The sequence below is a fragment of the Stigmatopora argus genome, chromosome 5, assembly GCF_051989625.1.
Source record: "Stigmatopora argus isolate UIUO_Sarg chromosome 5, RoL_Sarg_1.0, whole genome shotgun sequence".
Lineage (NCBI taxonomy): Eukaryota > Metazoa > Chordata > Actinopteri > Syngnathiformes > Syngnathidae > Stigmatopora > Stigmatopora argus.
Window position 1 is genome coordinate 9,566,030 of NC_135391.1, and position 20,329 is coordinate 9,586,358.

Genomic DNA, 20,329 nt, shown 5'->3' on the forward strand with positions numbered 1-20,329 from the left:
AAGTGACTGAACACAAAAGTTTTAACAATAAGTAAATACATTTGAAAAAAGCAGGGTGAAACAAAGGAGAAGTCTATATCCTCTATCGGTTTTGGAATGGTCAGCAGGGCAAACCGGATTTTCTGTCAAGACCAGCCTTTCAACTTCATTTAAAGACAGCAGTTAGAATACTAAGTATACCTTTAGTTATGCAGGAAAAAACATGTTTTTGTATTTTGATTTTATTTCAAATTTAAGAGGGTAAGGATGTAAAATGTCTTCAAATTCTGATATGACCCACATGTGAAATGCACAAGCTTAAAATAAGCCTCTCACTAGATTTAAATATGTTAGGAGTCTATCGTAAGCAAGTATGTGGTGAAAAATAAGGACTTGTGGATAGGAAAAAAATAGTTGCCTTTGATTATATTTAGAGTTGGTTTAGACATATTTTGATTAAGCTCTCAAATTTGTGCATAGGAAAGAGACAAATAGACTACATGAGGACATAGAAAACTCAAACAGAAAGATTTACAGTGCTAAGATTATAACACAAAACAGTGCAACAATATATTCGAGACAGAGGGGAACTCATTGTGCAATCCCTCGGGGCAAAAGAAAGAAAATAAATTTGGCCCTTGACATGATCCAAAATAAGTTCTGCAAACATATCTGCCAGTACACAGTATAATATTCTAATTGCAAACTTCTAAAATGTACAGAATTAAATGCACCACAGACACTTCTGATATATGTGAAATAAAAGAAAAGCTCAAATAAAAACACCATTTAGACATTTTAGCAAAATTGCACAATGTTGGAGCAGCAGCTTTCAGTTTCTTTGGGTGAACCTTGGACTCAACAAAGACACAAAAATATTTCAGTCTACCAAAATAAAATTCTAAAGCAATAGGATGTGAATGCACACTCTTTCTTTTATAAATTGTGCTTGAGCAAGTCAATACATGTTATTCTTTTTCTTTTTCAACTAAACTTCTGTTCATAATAACAAAATGTATTTTTATTTAAATTTATAGTTAGCTGTGTGAAAGATATGATATTAATGAAAGTGCATGGTAAGGAATAATAGACACGTGCAACACCGAGCAGGATCAATCACTAAGTCGACATCTAGCCAACATTGTGTGATGCCTAAAACTTTGAGTGGCGTGACTGACGATCACCTGACCACGAGAGATACAACTGTCACGGGCAGTAAGGCATTCTGGAGGAGGGTTTCACAACCTCTGTTGATGATCCTTTGTGTTTCCACTCCCAGGTCCCAGTGGCATTTATTGAGGAAAAATCTGATTACTGTTGATGCTGTTCCAATGCTACATCCAATTTGTCATAGATTTCCTTCAGCAGCAACAGAGCAGCATCCTCAGATTCCCTATTAGAGAAAAAGTACAAAATAAATAATCTTACTGAAAAAGGAAGGATTAGAAGGCAGTTTGAACAGAAGCATCCTCACCAATAGCAAAGATGAGATTGAATGGCAAACAAATATTCATTGAAGCTCTCTATGGGTTTTTCCTGAAGCACAAAGTCAATGCGTCGCCCTGCGTTTAACATTCCCATTTTGATTTCTGCTTGCTCTGCTGGCTGCGGTTCCCCTGTAGATCGTAGCGATTCCACCTCTTCATTTTCGCCTGCGGGAACAACAGACTCGTTTATTCGATGTAAAATCTTTTCAGTCACGACAATCAAGACAAAGGAAGTGGAATGAATTACATTTTGTATCATTGATATTAGATTTGAGTCTTTTAGTCCTGTTTCCAAAGCACTGTCATGTCAATGTCATCTGTCCTGGTCCTATACAATAAGTAATTATTCCTGTGTAATTTAACTTGAACTATAATTTAAGTAGCCCAAAAAAAAGGAATCTTTCAGCAAATTTCAAATTTCAATTCATTACTAGCAGAGTTGAAATGATAACAACATAGTGTGCATTTATCCCTGATAGCTGTGTTGCTGCCCTGGCTTACCTTGGAAGGGATGGCTATGAAGGGCCCTGGGCCACTCCAATATTTTAGTCCAAAAGTCACCACTTTTTTCCTCCCTCTGAGCAGAGGCACAAACTGCAGCCAATGCAGTGGTTCACACAAAAGTGCAAAAGGGCGTGGGAAGCAGGTGTTAGAGACAAATAGGGAGAATGTTGGCAAGCAGAGGGTCAGGAGTGTGAAGACAAGGGGGTTAGACACATGCACAAACACACATACTACTGCATAGTTGATATATTTATCTACCACAGCAGAAGCCAGGGAATTGTTGCTATTTTTTTTTTTTATTTCTCCCCCCCAATTTTTAGCCCTATATTTGTCTGTAGACCTGAAACAATAAGCACGGGGGCTAACATTTAATGGATCCCTTGCAGAAAAAAACTAATTCAAATATTTAAGTAGATTTTCCAAAGAGTAGCGCGGGATGTAGTGGCACTAATTCTAATCTTGGGCTCTGCTACATTAAACAACTTACAAACTCCTCAAATCTACCTTGTGTCTCCTTAACAATTTCCTCTGTTATAGTTTCTCCATCAACTGGGGGGAGCGCTGCAACTGGTAGTCTGGAAAGGGACTGCCAAGCCGTCCGTAATGATCCCAGAAAATTATTCTTCAAATCAATGCTCATGCGGGTCAAGCTGTCCTTCAGTTCTAAGAAAAAAAAAGATATATTAGCTTTAGGATTTTGGAAGAAAAGATCAAGCCATGACAGTGTTTGTACAAGAAAAACAAGAAATCCCCACCCAAATGCATCCTTTTACGTCCTTTATGGTGCGGAATTAGCATGGGTTCAAGGTCAACATCCGCAATAATCATGGGTTCAATCCGGTAAGCAACAGGATCAAACTGCGCAAGAAAAGGCAATGTATGAGGTTATTTTGAGATTTAATTGAAAAGTCAGACATTTATTAGACCAGGGGTCACCAACTACGGGCCTTAACGACACTTATCTCAGACCCCTGGCATTAGACCAGGTAAGAGGTAGATAAAAAGGCTGTTTTCAAGAAATGTATAAATATTTACTGTCGCACACCGGGTGATAGATGTTATAAAAGCCCTTGCAGGTCGGGAAACTGTAGTTGAGATCGATGCGTTTAAGTCCACGGACAGTTAGGAACATTCCAATAGGCGATCCAAAAGCAAAAAAAGTCTGTGGCTGAAACGGGAGCTGTGGGTAATCCACGGATACCTGCAGAGAGAAAAGACTTAATCATTCATGTTCAAATTGCTAAAAGAGAGCTAGTCTTCTGTCAATCACTGCAGACCCATAAAACAAATATTGGTGCACTAATGTAGAAATCCTGTCCAAAACCTACATACAACTTCAAAAAAAAAAAGGAGCATGCAAAGAGAAGAGCTGGCCATTCATGCAAGGCTGAATGAGAACAGAAAGTGAAGGTGAGCTTATGTTTCAAAGTCTGTTATGGCCAATGAAATAATATTGATCATAAGAAACTTTACCAGGGGTCACCGACCATTTAAAAAAAAAGAGCTTTTTCTCAGGGGCTTACTAATACAAATATATGTCAATATGTAAGACTTTGTTCTTAAATCACCTACTGTGAAATGGTCGCTTCTCCAACATTTCTAATCATTACACCTAATCACTATTGAGCTATTTCTTGAAGAGACCGACCCTTGGGGGGGCTAGCTTGTGTAAGTGGGTTTTATTTTGGTGACCCCTGGAGCATACTGTGTTTGGAAGGATGTGGACACCACTTGAGACAAACCTGTCCCTTGGCTATGCCTCCATTGGTCTATCCAGGCAAGCAGGCAGGAAAGAAGCAGGAGGGTGATGCATGAAGGCTGGAAGCAAATCTACCCGTTTACATGCATGCATGCGTGGTACCTGTCCGATGCCCATGTTGAAATATTCATAATCTACAGCGCTGGTGATGGACTGTGCTCGGAGAAACTGGCCCTTTTCGACAGCTCCTGGAGGCTGGTTACCATTGTCTCCCCTGTGGAGGGAACCTTGCCGCTCTAGGCTCAGATGTCCTGCTTTGAAATCCTAATTGAACATTAAAATAAATATTTAGTCCATCATTTAAAACAAACTTTGACAAATTATTTTTACCCGGGAAGAATGGAAATAGTGGAAGTAGTAAGAAATTATAAAGTTTGGTATACAGTAAATCTGACCTTGACAATGAAGGCTTAACTTTTTGTATTATTTATTTATTGGCGCGTGATTCCAAAATGGATCACATTCATTTTTTCTTAGACTACCACACGCAACACACCATAATGTAAATGCGATATATTTTCAAGATAAAATAAAAAAAACACTCAAACCTGACATAAATAATAATTCATAACCTAAAATTCACTGTATCAATAAGTATATGCGTCTAACCTCTGGTAAACATTTTTTCTTGACATATTTCAGAATCTTCTTCCGGGGCCCAAGAGGAATTCCTAAATCTTTGAGATCATTTTCTTGGCAAAGACTCTAAAAAAAAAGTTGTTTTAAAAGTCGAAATAATGATCATAGAATGTAAGATTTTGCCTGTGTGTGTGTTACCAGTGATTCAAGATCCAGGTTTTCTGCCTTCAATGTGCCTGCATATTGCTGCAGGCCCAGGCGGGCAAGAGTCTGCTCTAAAAGTGTATCAGGTTCCAGATGACAGGGTTCCACTGACAGCGCCTTAAGCATAGACCTCTTTTAAAATCTCTTTTCAGTGAACTTATTAACAAAGTAATCATTGTGTGTGCACACAATTATACCTCTTCTCTTGCTGATTCTGGACCAGTTCGTTGGTTGGTTAGCATGTCAAATAGGATCAAAGAACCTGTTGAAAAACGATTACTGAGTGTCCTTGCTCAAAATGGTTAGATGAAGAATAATATGTGTCTTACCAAGGCTATGACCCACAACAGAAATCTCCCCCTTGAACTTGGGGTGTCTTTCTTTAAAAAGTGTGTGTAGTCTGTTGATCTCTGAAGCGACTGTGTCCACTATGGTCTGGCAATAGGTAGGACTATTATAGAAAAACAAGTCTAGTAGGGTATCGTTGGTGAAATGCCTTAATCTGCTGATGCTGGGCAGAGTGATCCGATGAATATCTCTGGAAGTAGGAAAAAAAAAAGAATGGATATGAATTAGTAAGATTCAAAAAGAGAGAAATTGGGTTTCTTTTTATGTTCATACTCGGTTCTTCCTTAAACTTACTCATCCACACCAGTGGCATCTCCATGTAAAGCATTATGCCAATTCACAGGGAGGAATTCCACTCTTCCCACCTTTCCCTCGAGTTGAGCGGTCTTATAATGAGAAGCCAACAAGGACAGTGACACACTGCGAAAGTCATTCACTGGAAAGGGAACATAGGACAAGGAATTATAAATCTATCTCTGCACTGTTGGAAAAACAAACAACAAATGAAATCACTTACCACACTGTATGATGGATCTGAACCGCAAATCACAAGCAGGACCAATGCCATGGACCATAAATACAAGGTGGTCCACGTTTTCTGGTTCACCTTCAAATAAACAGAATATGAAACTCCCTAAAACCTTCAGAAATTAAGATTTCTTCTAATAAATGACCTAGTGTGTAAATGCTAAACAATAAATTAAGAAAAAAATCATACCATCAGGTATTTCTGCAGGAATGTTATGGACTCCACGTTTCACTGTTCTAGGACGTGTATTTTCGGACGGGGATGAAATCCAGTCTTCCTGCAATCCAAATGGCTGATAGTGCATTATCAACTGAAAAGGGGTGAGAAGAAGAAGACATTTAATAGTAGACATATTCATTGAGGATAACCGTATTGGTGCAGTTTTCACCTTGGGATTGTGTAAAATAACCGTTTCTCCTGTAGGAAAATCTAGCTTCCTTTTCCACTCATCCAAAGTAACTGCGATCATATAGGCATCCTGGGGAATTGGAACAGGTTGGCTGCTCTTATTGAAGAACGGGTGATATTTCAAACAGTTCCGTGCTGTTAGAATAGACTACCTCCAGACTGTTGCTGAAATCTTCATTGTATGGTATGAACCTCATGTCTTTATCTCCCTTGTGGAACCACGTGCAGCGCCGAACTTCAAAAGGGGCTTGTTCCCAGTACACGGCATAGCACTTCCTCTCCTTCACATGCACATCATAGCGTTCACCCTCCACAGCCACCACCACCTCCGCATCGCCTGCTGATAACGCATCCAAAAGTAAACTTTAGACCAGAGGTGGCAAAATCATGGAATGCAGTCCACTTAGCTCCTTCCTTTAGCAAATATAATTTGTAATTCTAGTATATGTCTATGCTTAGTTATTGAGTGTTTACCTGCATTATTGGCATTCTCTAACTTTTCTGAATCTTCTCTACTATAAGGGAGCCAGAGTATCTTGTCATCGCTACGTTTGTAGAAGAACCAGTGAGGCTGCACTTTTTGGTAAGGCTCCATGTCGAGCATCTCAAAGGACGAACTGGAACCGGGTGAGGCTTCATCCACTGGTGGCAAGACCTGTAGACAATCGGCCAAATGGACAATATTAAGTAAAAAAAATAAACAAATGCTAGTATCAAATGTTGGATCTGATTTAACTTCAACAATTAAAAAAGTCCAAGCTCATTACGGTGTGTTCCATTAAGAAACTATTCAAGAGGAAAATTTAGGCCATCTGCCAAAGTAGAGAACAACAGACAGGGATGAATCAGTCCTCCTCTATCCTTGTCTTTCACCCTCTTCTTGGTCAGACAGACAAAGCTCTGTTTTACTCTGCCCTCTTCTAATCCAGTTTTCCCCTCGTTGTATGGGCGACACAAGTACAGCTTCTAGGCAAACCTCTTTCCCTTGAATCTTACACATTTAGAGCCAACACTGCTTGACACGCAATTACACCAGTGCCAAGTAGGAAACAAGTCAGGAGGGTGTTGAAACTCCAGAAAAGAAATAACTTGGAATTTATCTGTACCACGTGTTGTTAAAGGTACAGTTGCTAAACACAGGACAGTAGCTTCAAATCCCTACCAATAACTAACACCGTGTCAAACCATACAGAAGAACAATATGTGACTACCAAGTACAGTCAAAGTATTTCCTTCGCTGGACATAAGGGCAGTGTCTTCATTATGCTAGGCTGTCACGCAACGAGTAAAGAATGTAGCGGCTATTTTTGTCCATTAGGACAGGAACACAAACCAACTCTGGCACTAAATAAGAATTATTCAGCGCTGAGCTTGATGAACACTTTGAGGGGTGTGAGCTGTATGTAACAAAGCTGAGTGAATAGATTATTTCAGTCATGCCTGGCACAGCTTTGGAGTTTTGCCAGGTATTAGGAGTTGTTGCAGAGGGGCATTGTTCCATACATTATATATCAAGTGCTTCGGACTGTGTTACGCTTTTCTCAGTCACTGGTAGCTCAGTGAGGGAGAGGGGTGCCATGTCACTTGATTGTAACTGTTGCGGGTGGGTTTCTTTCCTAATTTACATTACAGGATTTAATAGACAAATAGACATGAGGAAATGACTGACAGCAATGTGATTCTCAATTCTTAATCCAAGTATTGTGCAATGATGCACCAGGAACTGTGTGAAATGTCTCAGTTGGAAGGAGGACAAAAGTAATTCCATTACAGTGCAAAAGAGTGCAGAAGGAATCTTCACAAAAGCATATTTTTCATATCAGATGGACGGTTATGTGTTAAAGCCAATTATAATAACATTTCCCACCAGGTAATGAACCCTTAATCTGAGAACTGTGAGGTTAATTGCCTGTCATTATTAGGAGTTTGATTATAAAACAATTATAATTTATTCATACATTCATTTTCTGAACCGCTTGTCCTTACAAGGGTCATGGGGGGTGCTGGATCCTATGCCACCTGACTTTGGGCACCAGTCGGGGGACTCCCTGAATTGGTGGCCAGCCAATCGCAGGGCACAATGAGAGAAACAACCATTCACAGCTAGGGGCAATTTAGAGTGTTCAACCAGCCTACCCGGCATGTTTTTTGGGATGTGGGAGGAAACCGGAGTACCTGGAGAAAACCCACCTGAGGCCAGAGAGAACATGCAAACTCCACACAGTGAGGACCGACCTGGGATCAAACTCTCAACCCCAGAACTGTTCAATTTGAGAGAAGAGTGTTCAGCTGTTGAATAGCACACACGTGTTGACAACCAGATGCAAACCCCTCCCATTCCTATGCGAACCCTAAACAGCACTCATTATAGGTGGCATCAAAACAAAGGTCTTACCTGGTCCACATGTGTGTGATCTGCAGCCACGGTAGTGGGCAGCTCCTGTTGGTGGTCTTTGTTTTTGGCAGAGGGGGAAGCCTGATGTAAAGCCCCTCGGTCACCAGAATTGAGGGACATAAGCTCAACCTTATTCCAACCTGCTGCCGTTACTGAGGAAATTGGCAAAATAATAACAATGTCAAACTTGAAATAAACCAATAGTTGTTTACGTTGACAGCAGCTGTCGCTATATAATCAAAATGGTGGGATACAGGACAAGGTTTATGTAACGTGATCTATTTTAACGTGACATTTTTAAAACACATTGGAATTAATGGTTATGTGTCCACCTTCTCAAGATGTTGTTTACATGCTAGCAGGCTTTAGGTTGCGAGAAGGAGCGCGGATTAATCGTCTTATTTTCCGATCTTTTTTAAAATGAGCACGACAAAAAATATGGACTTAAACTCACCTACAACCTCCAAAGTGTTGATCTTCGGTTCCGAATTCGTTTATTTCTATCCCCGACTCTTAGCTACATTAGCCAAGGACGGTCTCCTGTCAAATGGTGTTACATTCAAGTACGGTCAAGACGTTCAGACTTAATATGACTCTTGAACTGGCAATAAAGACATTGTTTTCACAAATTCTTCCTTAAATGATGTTGTATATACATTTTAGTAACATCTCTTCCCTGTAAACAAATCAGAGAAACATACATTAGAAATTCGTTAGAGTGATGTTTGCATTTACGAATAGCAATCGAAGGCACCACTGCAATACCCACCTAATGATACGATGACGTCACGAGTTTGCTGACGTTTTCTGACTTCACGGTGAGTACTACAGTGCTGTTTACAATGTATTTCATCATTTCGGTGCCCATTCTTTCTTATTTGATGTACATTTGTAAAAGTACACGTGGTATTCTGGAGGATTTTGGGAAACTTTACTGGCGACATAGATAACTTCTCGGCCGTTCATCTGCAAAGTATTCTATGTTACTTTTACGGAATTCTGATCCAATCTAGAACAGATCCTGTTGGTCTTGTTTAGTGTAAATGCGTAAATGACAATAATTCCCAATATGTGAGTAACCACACCACAAAGAACTGGCGCACCCATTTGTAGGGGAATCAAACGTAGTAGTAGTAGTAGTTCATGTAAATATGACTCCACTTAGTATGTAATATACTGCACGTCACCTTAACTAAACCAACTGGGTACTGTACTATAGTATGTGGAAATAAATGATTGATGTGCTGACTGAGATGTCATTTTTACTAAGCAAAATATGCACTTCATTTCACTTAAGTTTATAGAGAGTGAAATATGCCTGGAGTAGGAAGAGTGAGCACAGATAGAATGCGTAGACACACCCAATTTTACAAAGTGTGGGAGACATGCAGAAGTGGACTGACTGTGTGGAGCAACAAGAGGGTGGGGCTTTTTTCCCTTCTTTTTTTCTTTTTTTAACTGAGTGAACAGATAAGTTGAGTTTGCAGAACTGAAGGGGCAGGAGCCAGAGTCCTCCACTGTCATTTACTTTCACTCTGCTTCCTTTAAAAGCCACCCGGCTGCACATTTTCAGATACTCTGCATTGCATTCCAGCCTGACGCAAGACCGGCAGTTCCAGGCCAGTGGATCCAAAATATTCAAGAGGAAAAAAAGGCAATCAACACGCAAACATGAAGGACAAAGTGAGGAAAGGAGCAGCAAGAAGAGGACAAGCCAAAACGAATGGTGAGAAAGCCAAATATGCTTTTACTTTTCTTCTTTTTTTATCATTGGGCCCTCCCTGTTTGAGAGTTGAGAGGGGGTGGGTGGGACGGACATTAAACACTATTCTGCTGCTTTGAGTATGTCTGCTTTTTTAGTTTTCATAGTGCAAATAGTCACAGAGACAAAACCTGATATCCAAGAATAAGGGAGTCTTCATTCTCGTACGAATTTCTTACCTTTGCCACTCCCCTTAGACAGGACGGAGTGGTTACGGTTGAATGTGTGCTGGCCTGTCTGCAGGTGAGCGTGCCCCAAGGCCCTTACGCTCCTAATGTATGTGGTTACAATTTTCAACAGCTAAAGTCACAACAAAAACCATCACAAAATGATGCAATGATGATAGTCTTTAGCTCTTTAAATTGCAATTTTTTGGTAATGTAAAAAAATGCATAAAAATGTGTGTATATCATTAACCTTTAATAATTTATAAATAGTAATTGTATGATTTAAAATGTACTACAGAACAAAAATAATAGGAATACACTGGCAATGGACATTAAAACAATTTTTTTTCCATAGTATTTTACTGTTTTCCATTGACAAAGCTTCCATCCGTGAGGACTGGCTGAGAATGTTCATTGAATTGAATGCCTTTTATTGTCCTTATACAATTATAATAAGATTTAAAGCTTCACTATGAAGTGCATAAATACAACAACAAACAAACTGACAAATCAATGATCAATAAATAAATAAGTAGTCCAAGTGAGACCAGCAGATTGGAGCATCTTTTAATACCAATGACGGTGCTTGATTTCCAGTTGATTTTAACTTGGAGTCAGTCTAGATTGATTGGACGTCAAGGGCAGACAATGAGTCAATTGAGTGCCGTATAGAATGTTAAAAACATTTAGTCAGAGCACAAAAATAAACTTGTCAACTATGCAGGTTGCTGAAGTAGTAAGTCACCTCCAGTCGAGAAGAGGCCAGTGGCTGAGTGCCAGAAAAGAGGAGGAAACTTCCTTCGGCCAATTGTGAAGGGAGAAGCTGTTCTTTGGGTGATTTCCAATGGTGGGATCCCACGCTGACAGCAAGGGTTTTATTGTAAAACGGCCACATTCCTCCCAAATGAGTGTGTGAAGTTCTTGGAGAAGGTGCAGTACGACGCAGGCACATTCATGAATGCTTCACTGCAAGGCTAAAGCTGTGTTAGTTTGTGTTTTAGCACTTTGCAGTCTTCGCATGCCACTACAGGGTGTGGTTGTCCCCTCAACTCCTCATGACATGAAGGCTATTAGGCAAATTCAACAGGTTCAGTCACAATGTAGGTTGTGCATGCTAGGTCCTGCTCTGTGCATGGGATATGTGTAAAGAGTGAAGATGCACACTGAATTTTCTTTAACCCAGCAATGTGATCGCTCCTTCTCAAATGTCATTTATTACTCATTCATTTGTTCATGGACTTAACTCTTAAACCCCTGCAAGCATACAGTGTAAAAAATGCAATTTTTACTTTGTAGTCCTCAGGAAATTAGTTTTTTATTTGAAAATTCTTGTGGATCAACCCATTTGTGCCCCAAGTTCTCACCAGTTTTATGGCATTTTGTTTTAATCAGTTGACAGGGGGCACTTGGAAATGATTTATAAAGACTTAAAACTTTTGTCGAAGTTTTCCAGAAGCATAAAATTAGAATAAGTTGCATTAGCACCTTTCATAATTTTTCTTGCGAGTCAAAAATCACAGTTATACTTTGCCAACAATTGTGACCAGTCGGGCAAAATGGGTTAATACTACTAGGTTTCACCTGTCCACTAAAAGAAAGTTGAAATTGATTACTATAATTTTTGTACTATCAGCTTGGGTGTTTAGTGCCATTAATGTGAGCAAATGTGTTAACAAGTGACCCAAAAATGCCCCCAAATTAGTCATTAAACTTGACCCACCAGAGAAGAAAGCATCACCCGAACCATTTCTCCAGGAAGTGCTTTGTCTATTTCGCTCATTCATTTTCTCCACTCAATCATATCAATTCATTCAAATGGTCAGAATATATCAATATGAAGACAGATGTGCTTCTCTGATTGCTCTTGCCAAACAGATGTTGTCAGCCCGACGCTTGGTAAAGATGCTCCTGCTACCAAGCACGAAGATGACTCATCATTCCCCGTTAAGATCCAGGGAGCTGGAGTGGAGCCGTTTGAGTTTCAGGTACATACATAACAGCCTGTATCAAATGTTAAAAGAGTTTACATTCATTGGCCATGTCATTAACTCTGCGACTGTCCATTGCTATCCAATTTGTGTGCAAAGATTTGTGGATTTTGGCTGGTTCAAGATGCGCTAACAACTTTGCTCTCACGAGATGAGGTCGCCCCACGCTCCAACCTGTACTTGACTTTTGCTGGTACACCTCTCGACCCCCTTGTTGGATTACAAACCGTGAAGGGACTGAAACCTGGAGCTGTCCTGCGCCTGGTTGAAGGTACCACTAATTTCTACTGACTGGATTTTTTTTCATTCATATACTAACTGGTGTGAATATATACATTTTGAGTTTTTAAATTGTAATTACCCAGTATAGTATATATCAATTACAGTTACTGTAGAACTACAACTTTTTCCCAAATAAAATTTCCCTAATTCAAATATTTACTCATTTACTTCACTTAGTTGTTAGTGTCATAAAGGATAATGCGACTTTCACCCTAACATTGCGTGTCTTTCCAGAGCCTTTTACTGCCCACTCAGCGAGACATCACTTGGCTCGGGTCCTCGAACTTTTGAGGGCATCCGGACCTCAGGACGCATTGAGAGAAGGACGTTCACCCAGCTTACTGGACACACTTACAAATGCACATGTACCAGGTAGGAGTGCATCTTTTAAGGGTGATGAATGTTCAGTATAGAGAATTGCATTGCAGTGACACACCTCTAAAATAGCCATTATGATCATAGTAATAGTCATTTGTGTTCCAGAAACATCTTTACCGAACGGAAAGAACCTGAAACGCTCTGCAAGCAACCCAAAATCTGAAGCGGTCAACAATGATGGTGCACCCCCCGATTACCTCCTGCCTGGTTCCTCTGACAGGCCCTTGATGGCCTTACTACCACATAGTTCCCAACCAGAAGTAATAGATACTATACCGATACATTCAGTCTGATTGCACAATATTATAAATCCATTAAAGTTTTGAACATTGATGTTATCAGGTCCCGACCTACCTTCGGGATTTGTCTCTTAGCTTTTGGGACCCTCCACCGGGAAATAGGAAGTTACAAGGAGACTTTATGTACATTACTGTGGTGACAACGGAGGGACAAAGTTTTGACATCACGTCCTGTCCGAAAGGGTTCTTTGTTAACAGGTATACACACGTTTACGTCCACCCAGATCTTTTCTAAACCCTTTTTAATAATGTTTTTTAAAATGATCTCTTTTTATCTCAATTCATCTCAGATCTACACCAGAGGTTTTTGATCCCCGTCCTTCCCAATCATCCACAGTATGCCACTGCTTCACTGAGCTGCTCTCTTATATTAGCCCAGCCTTCAAACAAGCTTTTACTAAAAGCAGGTAAAACTACAACAGCATTTGTAAGAAAGAAAAAAACATGTTACATTTGTGTTTGTTTACAACATTGTGATGAGTGGCCATTTCTCAATTAAGCTGCAATTGCTCCAACAAGAACAAAGTAAAAGATGCAATGAATTCCATTTATCGTGAAGCAAAATATAAATGACAGGGATCTAATATCAACATAAAGTTGACTCAATTGCTTCTGTTTTTGTTAATCCTATAATCAACATTGAGTATAAATTATCTTCATGTGAAAGAAGTTTGCAAAAAGTATTTAACTATTGCGCAATTTTTTTAGACCTAATATTGGAGAAAATAATTTTTAAACAAAAAAAATGATAACACTTCCGTGCACAGCCATTGTTTGACAATGTGATGTCAGTCAGGCCACGCACGTAAATGCTGATACACTCAAAAAAGGTCAAAGTTAGCTAAGAAAGTTGGCACACACCTGCATTGCGAGTATGCAAAATATACAATATACAAGGACACTCAAATAGAGAGGACACATTTTGTATTTTGTCCTTAAATGTAATAGTTTCTGAAATAACACATGACACAGGAATTGGGCAAGCAGTTCTGTGAAACCAACAATCAAAGCACTCATTATCAAAAGGCATAAATTCATGCTTTGTGGAATTATTATTTGTGCATGTGGTGACAGATTTTTTTTAAACAATTCACAATAGTGTAGTATTTATAATGACATTATTGTGTGTTTCCTTTAAGACATCAGATATCTCAAGTGGACATGATGCCCACTCCTTACCAAAAACTGTGTTGGCTTGGGCCCCCCTGTGCAACCCGCACTCACAAAAACACTTTCAGCAGGCTGGGGCTCGAAGATCAACCAGCAAACCAGGTGATTTCGACTATTGCCAGTTCTTGAATCCTAACAACATGCCAATAGCAATGACACAGAAACCTGCATTTGTCACCTGTACAGACTCCAGACTGGAATGAGGAGCTGCAAGTTGCCAGAGATCGTCCGCAAACAGGCTTGGAGGAGAGACTGCAGAGGGAGCGAGCTCTCCTACAGGTAACCTAGAGTAATAAAAACAAATCAACTGCAATTATTGCGTCATTACAATTTCTCATCTTAACACATTGGCATTCTTTTCCCAGGTCAACAGTGCATTTGTGAGGACCGTGTCCCAGGGTGCAGAAACTGTGGTGGAAGGCTTTGCCGAGCCAGTCAATGGGAATCCGGATGATCCAGCTTTCCTCTTTGGTGGCCTATTCATGAGTCGGGGGGCAGCGAGTAATGTGTTTGGTGGGGAGAGGGGTCGCAGGTAAGTGAACAAGAAAATGTGACAAAACATCCTTTTTAAACTGGCTTTGTACTCAGAGGTGATTTGATTCAATATTTTGAAAACATGATCTGATTGCAGGGCTGCTCAAAGATTGGAGCTTAAAGGGGTGCAGATGTACAGTGATTTACAGGGACTGCAAGGGTTGCACACTCTACCCACGGCCATTGTAGACTACAGGGGAGTGCGCCTGTCAGCTCAAGGTTTAGCTCCTGGATTGGAAGGCACAGAGCAGGAAGAGGGAAATCCCCCAGTCTCTAGGTATGGCCTTTTCCCTACAGTTGACAATATTTCAGGCTTAGATGTCTCGCGTTCTCTTTTATTCAATGAATATTGAATGTATCTTTGTTTCAGGGGCTTGATGTACGGAGTAAACGCTGGTTTGCTGGAGTCCCCCCATCGCAGACGCATCCTGGAACTCTTGGCGCACTCTGCCAAAGCTCTTTCTCTGCAGAGACATGTTGTTTTAGGGCCCAACGGTCATCGGGTATCACTGTTCACATCAGTGGATGCGCAGGGACTACTGGGGGCAGACGGGCGATTCTACATACTGGATGTATTCAGGACTTTGCCGGCTGATGCCAACTACTGTCCAGAGTCGAGGGCTGTAGAGCAACAGAAAGAAAGTTGTAACGGAGCCGATGAGACAAACACGGCTGTGCGTGAAAGCTGGCCGCAGAATTATCAGAAAGATTTTGGCCTTCCAAAGAGTTTTCCTCACAGCCTATGTCGACTGAGGCCAGAATTGATGCAAAGCTTTATTGATCACAAGTGAGTTCAACTAGATTTCATTCGGAATTTTAGCTATTTTTCTCATTGCGATATTTATGCTTATTTTAGACACACTCAGTTTACACAGCTTGTCAGGGAGAAGTTGGATAACAACGGTGGCTTTGAAGAGTGTGCGACAGCTTGTAAGAAGTGCCACTCATTTAATAATAATGGGTGTTTATTATGTAAAAGTTGGCATCACTTATGTACAGATTTCTGTTTGCAGGTGACTCTCGAGCCAGTGAGGCCGTGCGGGCTGCTTGTCGCGAAGTGGGTTCTCTTAGTGAAATCATCTTTGAGATGCGATTTTGCCCCAACGTCTTCTCTCCAGGTACCAAGAGAAATATGAGTTTAAGAAAAAATCAACTCAAGCATCATAACGCAGGGTTTTTTCCCCCTGTTTTGTACTTTCAGGAGTATCATTCCCCGTCAATGAAAGTGAAACTCTACAGATCCATGAAAAAATACTGCGTGAAGCTGCAGCTTTCATTATAACTCACCAGATACCGGCTTTTGTATGTACAGTCATTTTGAGTATGTAATGTGTGAATCTTCATTGTTCAATGATAGCCATAGGATTGCAAATAAACTGTTTTTATTTGTGGACTTTTGCAGTTGGAGCACTGTCTACAAACCAATGAAACCCCAATGGATGGCGTTTCTTTAAAAGAAGCACTACACGAAAGGGGCATCAATCTACGGTATCTGGGCCATGTGATCAAAACTATCAACCACTCAAAACATAAAGACCGCCTGAGATATATAACGGTGGGTTTAGCAAACAAAAATGACTTAAACTCACCATGACAAAACTTATCATTCATCTTTCCTAAATGTACTAGTTCAAATTCTTTCTTTTTTCAATAGAGAATAGTCATGGGTGAAATTTTAATGCGTTCGACAAGGCGAGTCTTCAACAGTTATCTCCAGGTACGTTCCATTTTTGGAATGGTTGTTTTGTGTATTCACACATTCTTGTTGCATCATTTCATAAAAACCTCCAGCATTTATATTTACTCTATACAGGGATTGGAAATGCCTTCTCTAGCTACAGCGGTCAGTCACTTCTTGTGCTGCCTACTGGTCCCTCACTTCACTGCCGCCGCGGTGGGAGAGGACACAAAAAAGAAGTCAAGACGCCGTGGTAGAGGCCTCGGGGCCGCGGAGTGCACGAGCTGGAGCACGCTTACGGCGACCGAGCTGTGGAACCTGGTCTGCCAGGATGCCTTTGAAACGTACAGCCTCTCTGACGGCTTTGGGTAAGACCCTACTGAAGCTTTTTGTTTGAGCTGTCTTAATCTGTTTATAATGCAAAGCCTGTTGTCAGTCTTATAACAACTGTTGTTTTTCTTTCACAGCATTGGTCTGAACCAACTGGTTGACCGCTACAGGCTTCAGAAAATCTCCCTACTTAGAGAGTTTTGTTTAAAGACTGGCGTACAGGTATGAAAAATGCACTGGTCAGAAATGCCTTGTTTGTGAATATCTTCTATTGGTCAGCTGTAGTTGTCATAATCAACTCTGTAGTCTTAATTCATATATAATAACATGGATGCCGATACATGTGATGACTGAAAGAAATCAATTTTTAAGTTTTGATGGATAAAAATGTCATGTTGGTTTTGTGTCCTTCAGCTCAAAATTCCAAATGAAAACAACCTCAGTTTATTTAATCCTAAAAAAAAATCTAGTCATTTGTTCATTTGTGTTTGTTCTGTGTCCACACCAGCTGAGATTGAGGGACTACTTATTTGACAGCCATAGTAAACCTCCCATTGGACCAGATGACATAATCAACATCTTCCCGATGGTCAAACACATCCAAATGCCCACTTCAGATGCTTCTAAGGCATTTCACGCTGCACAGGGCTACCTTCAGAAAGGTGAGGCCGTCAACCTTGGTACTAACGTGTTTTGTTTGAAGTCCAGTCCTTTAACCGCAATTTTTATTCAATGGTAGGTTTGATGGATCAGGCCTATGAACAACTAAGAGATGCTACATATCTGTTTGGGAGAGTATGTGATGATCTCCATCCTGAGGCGTGTTACTGCCACAGTCTTTTGGCCAAGCTGGCATATCTGCAAGGGAAAGCTGCTGAGGTACTTTGAGTAGTATTCTGATGACAATATGACCTTTCATTTTGTTTAAACACAGCTTTTTTGCAGTCGTTTATGATGACAAGGTAATTGTTGTGGTCTGTACTGTATTGTACTGAGTGCATGAAAATGTAAATATAAACTATTTCAAGGGGGGAAAATCCTTAATGGGAAAATAGCTGCATTATTGTTGTACCATGACTTAGCCGAATCATTGGTAGCTATGTTAAGTGTAACAACATGGGAGATAATTTAGTTTTAAACCTCTTTGTTTACAAAGGCCCGCAGTGTCCAACTGAGAGCAGTAGTCATCAGTGAGAGAGTCCTTGGGTTTGACCACCCCAACACGATCCACCAATATGTAAATACAAACATTTGCTTTTCTTCTACCTATTTTTTATTGATGTAAAATCAACATTTATTCATGTTTTTTTCAGAGACAATGTTGTACCATAAGCTCAAAATGTATTTTTTTTATTTATGGTTATGTTTATTTAGGCACTTTTAGCTGTATACGTTTGCGCCGGAGGTGAGAACAACCTTGGCCAGAAGTGTCTGCTCAGAGCACGTCTGCTTCTGCTAACCATCCATGGAGAGGATCACCCATACATTGCCAGGCTAGATGTAGGTTAAGCAAAATGGTATTATTATTAACAACTATTCCAATTATTCCTATCATTATTTTTCTTTCAGAGTTGTCTTGGCTTGCTGTCAACAGGTGATCAAGCGGGCAAGTACTTAAAAAATGCCCTCAGGCTCAATACTTCCTTCTTTGGCTCTTCCAATCTGCACACCGCCCTTACGTAAGGCGTAGTTTTCCTCATTCCTTCTCGAACTGCTTGGCCCAAATTCCAACTTTTTGTTTTCTTTTCCTGTGTAGTCACCATTTGGTGTCCCAGTGGCTGTGCAGCAAAGGAGACTACCGAAGTGCCATGAATCACGAAAAAGAGGCCCTCACTGCTTTTACCTCATTGGTCAGCATCATTTTCTTAGGGAACGCAATCAGAATGAGTCAGATTGAATGTTATATCTTTTCTTCTCCGCAGTTTGATGAGGACCATCCCCAGACACGATGCAGCAAAGAGTTTTTGTGCACAATAACCAAGCAGGCAGTGCAAGTAGAACGTTCTATTAGACAGGCTGGAGCAAAATCTAAGAAAGTGGAGGTAAGAAGCAATTTCTTTAAAGCTTAGCCTGCTTCTGTTAACCACTTTGCGGGTTCTTCTTTTTTAGTGCCTGACTCCTACAAGTGAGACTATTCTTGAACAAATGGTTTTGGTCACCGGGATAAGAAAAATTGCTATCAGGTAAATACTGCGATAAAAAGTTAGAAAAGCTGATTATAACACAAAGCTAATATATGCCAATTATTAGCCTACTACTACTCTTACCACTGTTCTCTATTCAATTATGCTTATTTCAATAGTGACAGGTTCAAGGAGTACAAGCAGAAACATAAGGAAATCAAGGCAGCCGTGACAAAGGAGCTGATGAGCAATGCAGCTAAGGAGCTCTCTGAAATTATGAATGGACAAGAGGAGCCAGCTCAAGAAATAGGGAGTGCCAATCATGTTCCGAAAGAAGGAACCTCAGCTCTGGTGGAAACCAGTGAGACTCAGCTATTGGAGAAAATCCCAGTTGAGATTTTGAGCTCAGCCAATGGTCACACAGTGGAAAAAATAGAAGTGGAGGCAAGTGAGGAAGAGCACAGCCCTAGAGTAGTTTTGAATGCTGAAGACACATTGGAGGATTCTGCTGATGGTGACTCAAGTTCAGGAAATGTGGTCGAGGGTTCTGAAGAAGTGCAACGGCCTGACGAGACGAAATCGGATGAGGTTAACGGGACCCCCAAGAGTAAGGGGACTTGGGCGGATGTTGTTTCAAACATGACCACAGCTGGCGAAACAGGGAGTGATGGTGTGGAGAGCATCTCTGTTAATGGAACAGATCAAGTTTGAAAATCTCAGACATAAAAAAAATGAGTGTAGCAGCCCACTGTAAGATAAACTGAGACATGCTGTTTCTACCTGTTCATGCTGTGTCCACCTCTACTTTCCTTTTAACAATAAACTGTTTACCAATGTGCTTTCTCCATTTTGGGCTGCTTTTATTATTACATGCACATTTATAAGAAAAATCAATCATTGCTGTAAACCTTTCAACATTAATGAGTGGGCCGTGACTCCCGCTAAACTGAGAAACTGTGGAAAAGCATGAATTTAATGCCCAATGGGTAGAATGAACCAAACTCCACAATACACAGTTTAATTCTGTCAAAACTAGTTGCTTTGTTTTGACAGAAACGTTGTGATCAAACGTTAAATTACTGGTGGCAAGTTACACCCTCTTTTGTCCAACACCTGTCAAACAAAACAGGTGCACAGAAGAGCCACACCTATTTGTACTATCCTTGAAACACTAGAACATGCCAAGATATGTGTAACTGAAATATTAACTGTCAATACTTTGACTTGCTGCATTTAGAAGTCACAATTAAAAATTAAACGTCTCTGAGGTTTTTTTTTATTGCCAAGGTAGTTGCTGATCCAAGACTTCTTCCCAATGGCCATTTTTGCTGCCTACTTCTGATTGACGGTTAAAATGCAGAGTAAATATCACTACCAACCTATATATAATTAAAAAGAAAAAACAGATTCATTATTTATTATATTA

At 40.3% G+C, this 20,329-nt stretch overlaps 2 protein-coding genes across 9 annotated transcripts; one reads left to right on the top strand and one right to left on the bottom strand.

Annotated features, from left to right (window-relative positions):
• Positions 1–205: 205 nt before the first annotated feature.
• ddhd2 (DDHD domain containing 2) lies at positions 206–8,953 on the bottom strand. 4 transcript variants are annotated; one of them, XM_077599931.1, is made up of 20 exons: positions 8,647–8,953; positions 8,193–8,344; positions 6,272–6,452; positions 5,950–6,137; positions 5,778–5,867; positions 5,579–5,699; positions 5,378–5,467; positions 5,155–5,296; positions 4,842–5,050; positions 4,710–4,774; positions 4,507–4,629; positions 4,339–4,434; positions 3,832–3,993; positions 3,713–3,739; positions 3,016–3,171; positions 2,726–2,828; positions 2,475–2,633; positions 1,968–2,060; positions 1,454–1,631; positions 206–1,372 (listed from the first exon to the last, which is right to left on the bottom strand). In XM_077599931.1, exons 2-20 carry the CDS (start codon positions 8,310–8,312, stop codon positions 1,291–1,293), a joined length of 2,385 nt encoding a protein of 794 aa, XP_077456057.1. In that variant the 5' UTR covers positions 8,313–8,344; positions 8,647–8,953; the 3' UTR covers positions 206–1,290. The 4 variants fall into 4 exon arrangements, with proteins under 4 accessions (XP_077456057.1, XP_077456058.1, XP_077456059.1 ...); XM_077599932.1 differs by lacking the exon at positions 3,713–3,739; XM_077599933.1 differs by lacking the exon at positions 1,968–2,060.
• Positions 8,257–19,750, top strand: LOC144073948 (clustered mitochondria protein homolog). 5 transcript variants are annotated; one of them, XM_077599926.1, is made up of 29 exons: positions 8,257–9,010; positions 9,744–9,918; positions 11,997–12,106; positions 12,209–12,380; positions 12,626–12,763; positions 12,875–13,029; positions 13,112–13,266; positions 13,359–13,475; positions 14,208–14,340; positions 14,425–14,517; positions 14,604–14,770; positions 14,870–15,049; positions 15,143–15,559; positions 15,629–15,702; positions 15,786–15,890; positions 15,974–16,074; positions 16,175–16,327; positions 16,427–16,489; positions 16,586–16,818; positions 16,918–17,002; positions 17,289–17,442; positions 17,520–17,659; positions 17,937–18,017; positions 18,155–18,280; positions 18,350–18,459; positions 18,537–18,630; positions 18,703–18,822; positions 18,890–18,963; positions 19,083–19,750. In XM_077599926.1, the coding sequence occupies exons 2-29, from the start codon at positions 9,864–9,866 to the stop codon at positions 19,612–19,614; spliced, it is 4,137 nt and encodes a 1,378-aa protein (XP_077456052.1). In that variant the 5' UTR covers positions 8,257–9,010; positions 9,744–9,863; the 3' UTR covers positions 19,615–19,750. The 5 variants fall into 5 exon arrangements, with proteins under 5 accessions (XP_077456052.1, XP_077456054.1, XP_077456053.1 ...); XM_077599928.1 differs by having other exon boundaries at positions 9,787–9,918; XM_077599927.1 differs by lacking the exon at positions 8,257–9,010 and adding an exon at positions 9,021–9,614.
• Positions 19,751–20,329: the final 579 nt, after the last annotated feature.

Coding starts and splice junctions, on each gene's coding strand:
- ddhd2 (XM_077599931.1), bottom strand. CDS start 8,312: ATGTCCCTCAATTCTGGTGACCGAGGGGCTTTACATCAGGCTTCCCCC. Junction 5,868..5,949: donor ATTTCAGCAACAGTCTGGAG/GTAGTCTATTCT, acceptor CCAATTCCCCAG/GATGCCTATATGATCGCAGT. Junction 2,829..3,015: donor TTTATAACATCTATCACCCG/GTGTGCGACAGT, acceptor TTTCTTGCGCAG/TTTGATCCTGTTGCTTACCG.
- LOC144073948 (XM_077599926.1), top strand. CDS start 9,864: ATGAAGGACAAAGTGAGGAAAGGAGCAGCAAGAAGAGGACAAGCCAAA. Junction 16,490..16,585: donor TCTTCAACAGTTATCTCCAG/GTACGTTCCATT, acceptor TACTCTATACAG/GGATTGGAAATGCCTTCTCT. Junction 18,018..18,154: donor CCAACACGATCCACCAATAT/GTAAATACAAAC, acceptor ATGTTTATTTAG/GCACTTTTAGCTGTATACGT.